The sequence below is a fragment of the Dermacentor albipictus genome, chromosome 1 (assembly GCF_038994185.2).
Source record: "Dermacentor albipictus isolate Rhodes 1998 colony chromosome 1, USDA_Dalb.pri_finalv2, whole genome shotgun sequence".
In the NCBI taxonomy this organism is placed as follows: domain Eukaryota; kingdom Metazoa; phylum Arthropoda; class Arachnida; order Ixodida; family Ixodidae; genus Dermacentor; species Dermacentor albipictus.
In genome coordinates, this window is record NC_091821.1 from 446,261,429 (window position 1) to 446,275,386 (window position 13,958).

General features: G+C 43.9%; 1 protein-coding gene across 1 annotated transcript; it reads right to left on the bottom strand.

The window, feature by feature from the left end:
• Positions 1-406: 406 nt before the first annotated feature.
• LOC135903073 (uncharacterized) lies at positions 407-8,141 on the bottom strand. Its single transcript, XM_065433438.1, has 4 exons — positions 8,051-8,141; positions 7,416-7,477; positions 3,698-3,837; positions 407-785 (listed from the first exon to the last, which is right to left on the bottom strand). Exons 2-4 carry the CDS (start codon positions 7,465-7,467, stop codon positions 468-470), a joined length of 510 nt encoding a protein of 169 aa, XP_065289510.1. The 5' UTR covers positions 7,468-7,477; positions 8,051-8,141; the 3' UTR covers positions 407-467.
• Between the last annotated feature and the right edge of the window lie 5,817 nt (positions 8,142-13,958).

Below are 13,958 nucleotides of genomic sequence, written 5' to 3' on the forward strand. Positions count from 1 at the left end.
GCACCCCAGTGAGAACTCCGTAGAAACGTCCGATATCCCGAGTATCCCAGTTGCAAATTCATTGCGACGGCTATCTAACAGGTGGCCGTAACCGATGCGGAATTTCCCATCGCGGTAAGGGCAGTATCTGTTTAGCATTCTTAGGATACATTCCCGTTATGTCGCCTTTTCATAGGGGCAGGCAGCGCAACCCGGACGAAAGACAAAAAGAAGTGCACGATACGAGTGCAGTATGTCGCCCTGTTTCCCCGCCCACCCCTAGGAACAGGTTCAATCGCCAACTCGCCCAGCTTGCGGTGTTAATGTCACCTCTGTTGCTAATGTGAAAGTTGGCAGGTTGTACAGAATGCTGCGTCGCGGTATCTGACTGCTTGTTCCAATAACGACTGCAGAACCACAGTAGGAGTTGCAATGTGAATAATACTTTATTAAATTTTCACGTTTTAATTGCCTCTAATTTCACCGCATTAGTGGCCTGAAAGCTTCTTGCCCGCGGCAATGAACTTCTCGCCAGTGCGCTTAAGCCTGTGAACCAAGTCATTTCGGAATTGGGTCGCCGCGCCAGAATCTTCAGCAGCGTACGACTCCATTGCATTGCCCATAACCTTTGCCAGAATTCCCATAGCTTTCTCAATCGCCTTCTCCCTTATCCTGCTAGTGGCCTGTTCCATGGCTGTCTTCATGTCCCCTACAGCAGTCTTTGTGACTTCGTGGATCTTTCTACCAGCATTCTTCAATGTATCCTTCGCCTTTTCCCACAGATCTCGTAGGAAGTACTCGTCATCCTGCGTGGACGCAATGACCATTGTAAAACACATATCAAACCAGTTAGTAATTGGTATTGAGCTTATGACCGCAAACTTTAGAAACCACTTCTTAATTTGAAAAACAAACGCTTCAAAACGCTGAAGGTATAGGCTCACTGTTTACTGGTGCCTTGTGGAAGTGTTCATAGAACAGATTACGGTTTATGTAAAAAACATCTCGCACTTAGAAAATGTCAGAATACGAATATGATTCCCTTCAAGCATCCTTTAATAATAGTCACTTAAATCATCAGGTGTGGCTTTTATTCACTGTGTCAATGTAGCCATGGCGGCTCCGAGCTCTGTTTCGCTCTCGATTTGCTCATATGACTTTCGTACAAAAAATAACAATTGGTATCCATCGCCAAACAGTGGCTTGAAAGCACTGAAGCAATGACTGTTTGTGTGGGCTCACCAGTGGCTAGTTTCTACAACACTCTCGGGAGACTATGGATATACGATGTCTTTTTAATGCGAAAGCAATTATGTGGACACTCCAGGCTCATGTTTTCCCTCGCTGTCGGCCTCTCCGTGATGCCCAAGGGCGATAACACCGCCCTTGGGCGGTGTTGACCGTCTCGCGTCGTATGCTATATATGCCAGTGAAAGCAGGCGAGTCGACGGTCACGGCTTAATCTCGCACGCGCCTAGGAAGAAAGCGGAGGGCAAACGCGCCGCCTTACGTCGTGTGGAAAGTCGCGGCGAGACCAGAGGGAGGGAGCAAGGGGGGGGGGGGGGGGTTGTGCTCCGGCGGCAACTTCGCATTTCGAGACCGGGTGCAAAGGGAAGTGACGATCTCGGCTCCATCTCGCGCGCCATTTCTGGCGGAAAGCGGGTAGGCAGCGTGGAAAAGAGTTTGGGGGGGGGGGGCGGGGTCGGCTTCTTATGCTTCATCAAGTGCGTACTTTGCACGGCCGCGCGCCGTATCTTGAAAGCGATCTGCAGACGGTTCATAACCTTTGTGCGCGCTGTGTTATCGCCGCTTTTGCACTCCAGCGACACACCACCCGAAGGTCACTTCACTCGCTGTTGCAGCCGCGCTTGCTCACGCCTGTGTTTTAACGCGATAGCTTCAAGAGGAAGCTTTAGCTCGGGCCCAACTCCGACGCGGCCTATTCAAATACATGTAAAAACGCAAAAACGTTTTTCTCAGATAACCCCTGGACCGATTTTAATTAAATTTGTTGCATTTGAGAGAGAAAGTTAAATTCTAGTGACTGTTTGAAGCGGAATTTTGACTTAGGGCTTGAATTTTGTTAAAAAAATTTTCAAAAATTCTGACGTTTGAAAAAAATAGAAGTACGAAGTTTACAAGCTAATAGCTCTGCATCAAGAACAGATATCGCGATTCTGTAAACGGCATCCATTAGACCATTCAAATTGGACAATATTCATATGTCAGTTTACATCTTACGTGAATTTGTTACGTTGTTTACAAAGGTTCTGCAAAAGTTGTAATTACACATCACTCCATTTCTTGAGGTTCATGTGTAACATATCAATTTTGTCCGCCATAGATGTGCTATTAGCTACAATTCACGGAATTGCGATATCATTTTTTCTTGCTGAGTTACAGAATTGTAAACTTCATAGTTTCGTTTTCTGAAAACTTGAGATTTTCGCCAAATTTTTATAAAAATTTGACGACTTAAATCGAAAATTCGAAACCAGCAGTCACTAGATTTTAAGCTTTTCTTTTAAATGCAGCTAACCCCGTCAAATTTGGTGCAGTGGTTGCCGAGAAAAACGAATTCTCCTTTTACATGTATTTAGATAGGAGCACCCGAGCTAAAGATTCCTGTTAAGGGCCTGCGTCGCCGAAAGTTGGTCGACGCGTACAGCGTCGACGTCTTTATGAAAAAAAAAGAGTTACATATCGAACCACGCACGCCCTCCGTGTAGCGCGAAAAAAGTTACTGAACTAATTGACTTTCTCAAAGTAAAATTCGTCAGGAAAGTCGTAGGGTACGACTGACACACAACCTACAGACATGATAGCGCCAGAATATAATTTGAATATAGGAGAAAACATAACAATTCCGTTGCGCGGAAACTCAAACGTAAACCCATTTTCCAGCGTTTCTACCATTCCTAGAGCGGCACGCCCGTTTCCTTACAACACCTCCCGGTGGCGCTCGCCTCCGCGCATCGCGGCCCACGCAAGAAGCCGCATCTCTACTAGAAAGTTCGCCTTCGTGCTTATCATTCGTCGCCAGCATTTCCCGGTAAACATTACGGTTACATTGGCTGCAGTTGCCCGGAAGCGCGAGAAGCAGTCATAAATCCTTGAATGCTGTCGCGTTCCACTCTTAAAGGCAATTCTCAAGTGTCCTCCAAGTTTTTGACAGCGAGTGTCCGTGCTAATCGAGTGTCATGAGATAATGTTTGCTTGTGCGCACTGACATCATACTTGTTATTCAGATAGTAAGCAAATGTTTCCAAGTTCATACGGCCGATAAAGGTACTACCCTTATTTCATATAACTGTCTGCTAATTTTCTATGCCAATCGATGCTTCGCTTTTTTCTGCGAAACTCTGACTTTTTTTTTTACCTCGAACACGTCAAAGAAAAACTAGCCTAAAAAATTTATTTCAATCACATCCCCCCAGATTAACTGTTTATTGAAGTGGATATCATGTGCCCGATAAACGAAGCAAGGATTCTACTATATAAACCAATCACATTAAAGACTCATTCGTTACAAGTCTTAGAGCACGTATGAATATCGAAATGTTAAACGAAATCGTAATGACTGCCTAACTCCGTGTTTGATTATTTCTAAACAGCCATGCAATCCGAAATATTTGGCCCCAAATTTTTGTTGAAGTCTTCCAATTACGCGCCCATCGCAATTATGGAACTGCCTCCTGCAACCCTCACATGAAGTTACCTGTTTCAAGTCGTCCTTGGCGAGCGTTTCAGCTGTCTCGACCAGGATCTCCCCCACAAGTGTGACTTCCTTTCCCAAGTTCACCTTCAGACCACCTTCCTCGGCTTTCTTCGTTTCCTGGGACAGTACGTGTGCCGAGCCTGTAAAGCACGAAAGAGTATTCTTAGAACTGGGGGACAAGTAGCTCGCCATTAATAAGTCCTCGTAGTCCCCCATAGAGAAAGCAACAAAATCCCAATAAAGAGAAGCGTCAGGCAGTATAATGAGATCCGTATAACAAATCCGTATAATGTGAAATGATTTAGCTGTATGTCGCGTTTTTGCCGAGTGTTTCAAGAAGAAGCGTGTCTTATTTCCACGACGGGTTAAGGCCCGCTTTAAGATGAATTTGCAGAGAAGTGCGAGTACAAGATTCATTGTTTCGTAATTATCAGCGTATTGAATATATGGAGCATTCCTGTTTAGGTCAATCAGCCACACAGCAGTATGAAAAGAAAAAAATTCTGCGGTTTCACGTGTACCAAACGCACAATAATATCGTACTCGACGTCTTAGGTGCACTCGCAAATAATTTTCACCACCTAGTTCTTTTCTATCATGCACTTTTATACAAAAAACAGGCATTTTCGCCCCCGTGACCTCGAGCTCAGTAACGATACGTCGTAGCCACTGGACTACCGTGGTGAGTAGAGCTCTACGATGATGCAAACACAGGGCGCAGAGGCAAAACAATTTCCGCAGGCACATGGCAAACACGTGTCGTGAAGCATTTATGAACAGCACATTAGCAGCAGCACGGAACGTATACATGCACAATTTGTTCTCTCGCTATTACATTTTGGCGCCTATATTTGCAAGATAACAAATAAATTATGAAAGAAGAGTAAAGACCATGACAGTGGAAATAAAAAAAAGATAGTACGTATAACCTTTAGGCACCAGAAGAAGGAACTGTTGAATAGAAAGTGAACGGTTTTCGCTGACATTTTTCCGTATATGAAAACTAAAAAGTCCACTGCAGCAGGTAACAAATTCTATGCAGCATATAACGTGGGGTCTAGTGGAATAATTGAATAGGTGCCAGGTAATGGGGAACGCAGCCGACGATGGTAAAAATTGTGGTGGCGAGTTGAGATGTACAAAAATCCTGTATTGCAGCCATATGGAGCAGTTAATTGAACCAAAACGCAGGAATAAGATGAGTTGAATGGGAGAAGTCATCATGTGGAAGTGACGCAAGATCACCTCGCAATGGCGCGCTATGGGACAACACCCGCAGAACAACAAATGAGCCTCAGAGGAACCAAGGACTTCTAAACGTGACCTTACGCGGAGAAGTACATCTATTATTAGGTAACGCGAAGATGGCTGAATGAATTGAGACCGCAAATTCAATTAACTGTTTCTCTTGCTTATAGCTATTATTTATTGGTGGAAAAAATACGCAGTGTCTCAGCTAAATTTGGTCAAGCCTTTTTTACAAGTCGAAGCGTCCAAGGGGAACTTGACGTTATGGATGTTGTTGGTTTTGTATGGGAGCAAGTTACAATATTTGATTGCGATAGGGGTTATATGGCCCCTGCAGGGGAATTTCGGCGATCGTGGTCGGTATTGCCGTTGCCGTCGTCGTGATGTGCCGCACTAAGTCCCGAGTGCGATTAGCTCGCGGCTGCGCACTGTGGCTTCTCTGCCAAGGAAGTCAGAGAAGAATGGCGGCTTGGTGCGGCAGTGCCCTGCGCGTGCTGGGAGGGGGGATTCGCGCATGCGCGCCATCTGCTCGTGTGTGCTATAGCAGGGGCGGGAAAGTGAGAGTGCACAAGGAGGAGGGGCGGAGAGGGGAGGACGCAAGTTGGCGCGCTTTCGCTCTAGTACGAGGGCGACCTGCGAAAGACGCATAGGGGCACGAACGCGTGCGGCCAGGCTTCGAGGTAATCTGCCGTGGTTACAAAGTGGGCGCGCGCCGAGGGCTTGCTGTGTTCTACAGCACTTCCTTAGCGGTGAATAGGGAGAGAGCCCGAAGGGTAATTCGTGTATGAATTCGCGTATTCGCGCTTCACTGTCTCCATTTCTTCTGTCCCTTTTCAAGAAATGTATTTTGCGCCACAAAGTATACCTAGATTGGCGCTCCACTGTCTTCCTTTCTTCTGTCCCTTTTCAAGAAATGTATTTTGCGCCACAAAGTATACCTAGGAAATCTGAGCACCAACTTGCCTAAGAAAAAATCCTTTTGGTAATTCGCGCGCCTAAGTTACTGCTCTTTGCCATGCCAGTGTTGTCAAAGCGAGTGGTCGCGGTTATCGAGTGAGATGTACTCATGTTTGCCTGTGCACGCGTGACACTGTGCTTGCTAACCGAAATACTAAGCCAATGTTCACTGCAATTTATACGATCAATAATATCACTAGCCTTGCTTCGTGTCGTCTAATACTGTGCTATGGTAGTCAATGCTTTGCTTCTCGGGCGAAAGTGCGACTTTCTTGCATTAAGCCTAATGCTATAATGAGTTAAGAATGATTAACCTATTTTGTAAGTATTAAATTTCAAGCAACACATCTAATGAGAAACTTGTAGAACTTTGAAAGGAACATGTAGTTCGGTATAACTTAAGGTATACCGCCAAAAAGTTTTAGCTTCAGTAAAAACATATCTTCTAATTAAGATGTTTTTAACTTTCTGTTTGTTGTTTAATATCTATATCTCCATCTTTGTGAACGTCCGTGAGATATACATCTGTATAAAAAAAGAGCGGGACGTGCCCGCTGGCGCGCTACAATTCAGTGCTCTAAAACTGGCCGCGTAGAAAACAGTGCGGAAGCCTCGTGTGCTGGCACTGAATAAGAGACTGGCCATTGACAGGGAAGCCTGCTTATCGTTAACAGAAGCCACCACGAGGAGAGCATAGGGTACCATAAACCAGTCGGCCAACACCTACGTAGCTTCTCTGTGCATTTTTAGGCCACAGCACGCACAGATGTAGAAAATTGTTATTCTGAAGAAGCCTATGTTAGGTCGCTTGACTTATGAAAACGCTGCTTAGCATGACGACAACTTTAGAGCGACGAGCATACGAAGCAGGGAGTGACGTAACTACACTTACGTACGTTAGGGAAGCACCCGCCTAGCAGCTGATTTGTGTTGAGACAGTGCTGTGGGAAGGTGACGCATAGTGAGGACTTTTGAAGAGCATCGTGCATGCGAGGCCTGGCGAATTTCTCTTTTGTCCAGTCTACTCTTCGTAGGTGAACGAAGTAGCGGCGCAAGGCAAGTTGCAGGCCGTCGAAACGTCTTAGGCTAATAATTATGTAAAGTACAAGTCAGCGTCCTCCCGTCAGTGTCAACCTACGTCGCAATAGGTACTCGTTCTAGTTGCCGTTAGAGCTTCGCTGTCCAACCATCTTCACAGCGTGAATACTTTGAGACCATTCTTCTGCTTCATTTTCGCTCCACCTGCATCCACTAGCATGTTAAGCATATGTAGGCCATCTGGATTCTGAAGTTTCAACTCTTTCAAGGGACATGTGTCCTTCATCAATTGAAAAAAAAATATTGTGTGTTATGCAATGTGCTGAAATGAACTTCAATTTAGTATTTTGCTGTATTTATTCTTCAAGCTATTTTCCGCATTAAATGCGGAGGAAGTAGAAATCTGTAAACTTCTCGCCATTATTTCTTTTTGAGATCTGCAAAATAAAGTTGTAGATGCAGGATTGGCACTCACAGGTTACTGCAACGACGTAAAGTGCGAGAAAAGTAACCACGGCTCCCTTCATTTCGCCTGCCCTGAAATGTAAAAAGAAAACGTACGAGTCAGTCGGAGAAGTCGGCCTCTTCAACAGCGAAGATGTTTGAAAGCGGGACTTTCACCGTCCATTGTCCTATAGTTCGCGCTGCCAAACATGATGGATCAGCAACAACTAGCCCGGTCGCATACCTTACACATCATTAACTTCAGGTAATGTTATGTTCGAGGATCCAATATTTTTCATGCTGCTAACATGTACAAAGCCGTGAATCACATGCGTTTGAAGAATTATCTAGGATTAAATTTACTATAGACCGCCTCCCTTGCTTCGATATGATGCAAACTTGGGTTAAAAATGCCAACAATGGGGACGTATTCGGACAAGCCTGACATCTAATGCACCCAAAGGTAGCGCTACAGCGCCTTCTTAATTGCAGCAGTCGCAATAGAGCAGATAATACAGCGGTAGGCATTAATCAGTTAGTTAGAAACTGAAGCGAATATATTCGTACACTTTGCTCGCGTAAACTGTGTCACCTAGTGTTTAAATGCAGTTTAAATAGCAGTTAATATCGTATACATCAGAATATGTGCGGCGATGCAACACTTGCCTGTCCGAGAAAGTCCCTAGAGTGTCGGCGTCTCAGTTGATCCCGGTAGCGCCAGCGACTCTGCCTGTTTTTTATAGGGCGCTGAGAGATAAGTAAACACATCCCTTGAGTGCTCATTCGTTCACTCCGATAGCTAGATGTCGCATAGAGCTTCCCCCCCCCCAGAAAAAAAAATCTGCACAATCTAAAGTGACTGCGGATAAGAATGTGCAACAAAAGGGGGGCGGAGAGGTTGTGCAATGCTTGTCACATGAAAAAAACCCGTTCCTGCTCTCACGTACGGAAAGCAGGTGCAAGCTCCATTGTTCAGCCGGTAATTGTAATGGCCAGTCCCGCTGTTGCACGCAGTTGCACTCTTCACAATAGTGATACGGGCGTTTCTGGATGAACGAAAGTAATTATCTCGAAATTATCGCAGGAAGTTTGACCTTATCTCACCTAGGCATGCGTAACGTGATTGGGAGCTGATGATTCGACAATTTTCTCAACAAAGTTCCTGTTTCCATGGGAACCACGGGGCACTGTTACTACGACTGCTTTTTCAGTCCAAGAGCCGCAAAGACCACGATAGACGATGATCTCGTGTGTGCAGTGTTCGTTACTGATTTAGTTTTTTTATATTCTGGAACATTTCAGAGGCGAATGAAAATATTGGAATGAAACTTTTTGTTTGATGTATACTTCTTTTATTGTTTCCTTGTTAAGGACGGTCACACAACATAAGCAATATGGATAGCTGCAGATGATTAAATTGTTAAAAACATCCTTCGTTGATGCAAGAGGCTGTGTAACTGAAGGATTTGGAACGTTTGACATTCATAATAATATTTCGCTCGCAAAAATTGACAAACAGAAAAATGATACCAGAACAATATGGTTAAGTATGCGTGGATGGCATTCGACGGCAACTCGTATGTCGTAGTATATCCATCTGTATGTACATAGTACCTTGAAATATTGTCAAAGTGTCCAAAATGAAACCAGCAATGTTGATCTCGTAAACTAATTCTAATGATGGTTGAATTAATGACCAGGATGAATGAAATAAGTCCCTTTGATAAGTCTGTGAAAATTTCGGTTGCTCCATGTGGTTGACGCGAGAGCTTGAATTATGACGATTTGGAAACGATAATGATAATTGGTCACAAGTTCTCGATAGCTACATCTATGTTTCTAATTTACATCTGCTATATATTGTAGCACGAGTACCTAACTCCGAGCTTGCAAAGTTGAGGAGGTGAATGTATTCGCACCACGAAATACGACACCTGTGTCATACGCAGTCGTAGTCAACACTATAAGCGTAATATGTGTGAAATTCTGTGATGTGGACTCGCACTATCAAATTGGAACGGTGGCGCCATGCGAGATTTCACCATAACTTTGAGCAGCAAATCCCCCGTGCACAGGCCCACCGGTATGTGTGTGCTGGGATCCGGAAAAAAACATACTCGAAAAAAAGTCCCGGGAAAATATGCACCTTAAAAAAATGTCCCCGTTTGCGATGTAGGCACAAACGTCCCCAAACGGCGGCCTTGAAATGTTGCTAAAGAAGAGGAACCTTTAGCTCGGGTGCTCGTAAGTACATGTAAAAGGAGAATTCGTTGTTCTCGGCAACCACTGCACCAAATTTGGCGAAGTTTGTTGCATTTAAAAGAACAGCTTAAAACCTTGTGACAGAGTTTCGATTTCTAGATTTAGGTCGTCAATCTTTTACTAAAAATTGGCAAACATTGCACATGATGAGAAAACGAAATTATCAAGTTTACAACTCCGTAACTCAGCAATGAAAAGTTATATCACAATTCAACGAATTGCTTCTCATAGCACATCTAAAGTGGACAAAGCTTACATACTGCACATCAACCTAAAGAAATTTGTAATGTGTAAATACAGCATTTTGCAGAACCATTGCAGAAAACGTAACGACTTCACGTAATACATATTCACGTTCAATACGCTGACATATCGAATTTGTCCGCTTTGAATGATCTAATGGGTGCAGTTTGCAGAACCGTGATGTCTCTTCTTGACGGAGAGATATTCATTTGTAAACTTCGTGCTTCCATATTTGTCGAACTATCGTATTTTTGAAAATTCTTTCAACAAAATTCACGCTCTACATCCCCTTCCAACCGTCACTATAATTTACCTTTCTCTCTCAAATGCAACAAATCTTATTAAGATCGGTCCATAGCTTATCTCAGAAAAGCTTTTTTTTGCGTTTTATACGTATTTGAATAAGCCGCGTCGGAGTTGGGCCTGAGCTAAAGCTTCCTCTTGAGGGCCGGGCGCCGCTAAAAATCCGGTGCCGACGCGGCGGGCGCACCTTGGGGAATAATCATTCTGAACCACTACCGTGGAGGCCCTCCAAGTGGCGCGCACCTTGTCTTATATTCTTTAAAAAGTCATTCCTTGAAATTTTGAGAATAACAGCTCCTAAACAAATGTCATCAACCTAAACACCGACAACACATATCTTTCATGTTTCTGTCACATGGCCACGTCGCGCCCACTTCGTGACGTGGTAGACGTTAGTGGCGTGCGTCTAAACTACGTCCCGACTTGTGCGGCGTTAGTGGCCTGCAAGACCACAGGAGCAGCAGCAGCAGCAGCAGCAGCGGAAAGTCGAAGAGGCAAAGACAGCTTCGCTTTGAAATGATTTCACCAGCCCCTTCCACTTGCCCTAAAGCTGTACTGTTAACGCGGATGAAGTAAATGTAGCTCAAAACGGGCGCTACAGACGATCTATTACAAACGTCCACCTTTTGAACGTATGATTCCTACCGGCATCGACATACGTAGACGGACGATGAAATGCGTGCAGTTCCAGCAAGCGCTCGCCTCTCAAACCGCACCATGACTACAGATCAAGTTAATTCAAGTACGTGCTGCAGATGTTCATGCTTTCTATCACCTGGTTGCGTGGCAGTGAGTAACAAAACTTCTTGACAGTGGCGCGAGCTACTACGGAAGTTGCCTTCGCAGGAATTGTCAGAGCGAGTGGAAGGCACAGCCGAAACTATATTTTTGTTTTTGTTATGTGGGCAATCATTCGACCTTTATCGGTAGAAACAACTACAACCAATAGGTCATTCATATTTTAAATATTTTCGAGAGTGTGAGTACGGCTTGAGATTTGTGCAGTAGCTGTCTCAGGATAGCATCCTCCAGTTTTTGGATGCCAGACATTACTCAAAACCTCGGCGGGTATATTGACAGTACAACCAACAGGCTAACAAGCAGCTTCTTAAAGTTTTATTGACTGACCCTCAAGTAAACAAACCGACATTATTTTTTTTCTTAGTGCATCACGTTGTGCAGGTCATGCGCACTCGAACTCTAAAACAGTGCTCGTCATTTCGTCGCCCCCATAGAATCAGCCAGATGCCCCACTCACACAATAAGCGCAGTTTGTACCAACTCATGTCTGTTGCAAGAGAAAATGTCAAGACGAATCGCAGACATAAAGAGAGCATAAGCAATTGCTACTTTCCCGTACGCGCATCAGATCTTAGATGGTTTGAAAAATGTATGGACAAGCAATAGTGTGATGACAGTGTTTCCGTCCTTTATCAGGCTTTCGCAGATGTTTTCGCGGGTCAGGAAACAAATGGAAGCCATTGTTGTGCACAGAGGGGGCGGTTGTCAATTCAAACACAGATTATATAGGCGTCCCGCATTAAAAAGATGGCAGACGCTTGTGCCAGTCTGGTATTTATTTTGTTAACAAACAAAAAGACGTAGTGCATTCTTACAGCACGTGTCGTGGCATCGACTGATTGTAAAGGCCTGGCTATCCATGTTTGACATGTTCAGATTACGCTTTACTTGTCATGATGGCGATCTCACGACCAAGTGGAACTTGTAAGTTTTGTATATATGTTCTTTTAATAAACCTTCTAACTGAGAGTTTGACGTCATGTTGTCTAGTCTTTCTCTTCGTCCGTCTGTTTCATGCGCAAATTGTCCCTTCGTGTATTCCCTATTTTATTGACCTAATGTACTCCGTTCAATTAATGCAGAACATTGCAGATGAAGAAAGCGGCCATTTACGTTCGATAGGTGAGGCAGTTTAATGCGTTGTAGATAAAGCAGGCAAGTGACGGTGGTGAAGTTTGCTCGATCTACTACTTCTTTCTCTGATGCTATATATAAATGTTAATACGTTTGACCAGCAAACCTGATGTGCCCTGCTATGATAACTGTTCCGGCCAGCAAAGGTGAGATGATGGAACTGACATCAGCAATGCGCAAATCAGCGTATAACTTCCCGAATGGCATCAAATAATATAAGAAAGCAACTACCATAGGAAATTCAAGCAGGAGATCAAGCAGGCATTCGTGGTCTTGCATATTATAGTTGAAAGGTCGAAGAAACCAATATAGCACAGAATACAAATCATGGACGTGTTCTTGTGTCATGGGTGGTTTTAATGCTGTTCTTGTGCGCATCATTCATAATCAGACAGTGGTTTTGGTAAGTAAAACCCCACAATTTAATTTAATTTTTGTGTGCATCATAATCAACACAATACAGCTTTATAAATTATTAAAGAAATAATATTGATTTGTCCGGCGGTAGGATTCGAACTCAGGCATCTAGCACACAAGCCTGATATTGACACCATTACGCCATGGACGCATGTGTCAACCCGCAGAAATGAACACCCTTTCTCGCAGGCAAGCCAGCGCGTTGAGATGCTTGGCGCATGTCAATCTATAGTTGCACTAGAAAAACCTGACGCACAAGGAACACCATGCGCGCAACTCGACGCTATGGATCACCATGTGAAAATTTAAGCAAATATGATATACAGTGTGTGACTCGGCGTATATAATATCCAGCCTCTCTAAAATTTACTGCAAATAGTACCGATTCTTTGATATAACAGGCGCCTGTTTCTTAGTAATATTTATACCTAAGAAACACTACTTCATATACACACACATGGTTCACGAGCCAATCGTAAGAAAAGTGCCTGACTTTGCGTCGATGTCAACAAGAGCTGAGTCTGCCTACTTTCTCGCTTTCCTCTATAGTAGGTGTCATTTTTACTCTTTGACATGATTCTTCCCAATGAGATGGGTTTCTGTCATACTCTAAAAGGAGGAAAGGAACACTCCACGCTACGCGATTCCGAAATGAACCGCGCCATTTTATTCCCAACTACCACCTGGAAATTGCTCCCTATCTACACGATGACAACCCCGAGACTTGCATTTTGAACCGATGATGTTAACGACAGCTTTATTCATTGGCATTGCATTGTTTCACTCACTGTCTCTTCTTTTTTTTCTTCCTGGCTACAATCACCCTGCTCTATAACCTTCGCAATCACCTGACTAGATAAGCCCACTCACGAGTGTCCTTCTCAGAAATATCTGAATAGAGTTCGCTTCCTTGATATAAACTTGCTCTATCTCTGCGAGCTCACCTCTCTCCTCACTCCAGCGGCCTCTCACCGCAATTAACCGTATTCTGGGTACCTTTCAAGCCCATTGTATTTTCCTTTCAACAATGCATTGTTGGCTGTACGCTTATATCTTATCTGAAGCACCATTTCTGCTACGAATCTCAGCTGGGCCCCCATATACAATCGAGTTGGGTGGTAAATTGGCATTGGTCGCTTAGTTTTCTTTTTCGTTATGGTATTATTCGCATTAGTTCTTTCATTCGGGCATGTACAGCAGAAATCGCTAATAAATCGGCTTTTAATTAAGTTTCTGTATTTTCCCTTTTATTGAATTCGAACTGAACATTACCACGATACGCATTTAAAAAGGTACGGAATAAATGCTGCTGATAGATTCTGAGTGTTTCAGTACGTACGCCGGAAGCTACGTTTAAGCTCTCCGAGATTACTTCCAAATTACTTGGCTTCCTTTAACCGCCTCTAAATGAAAA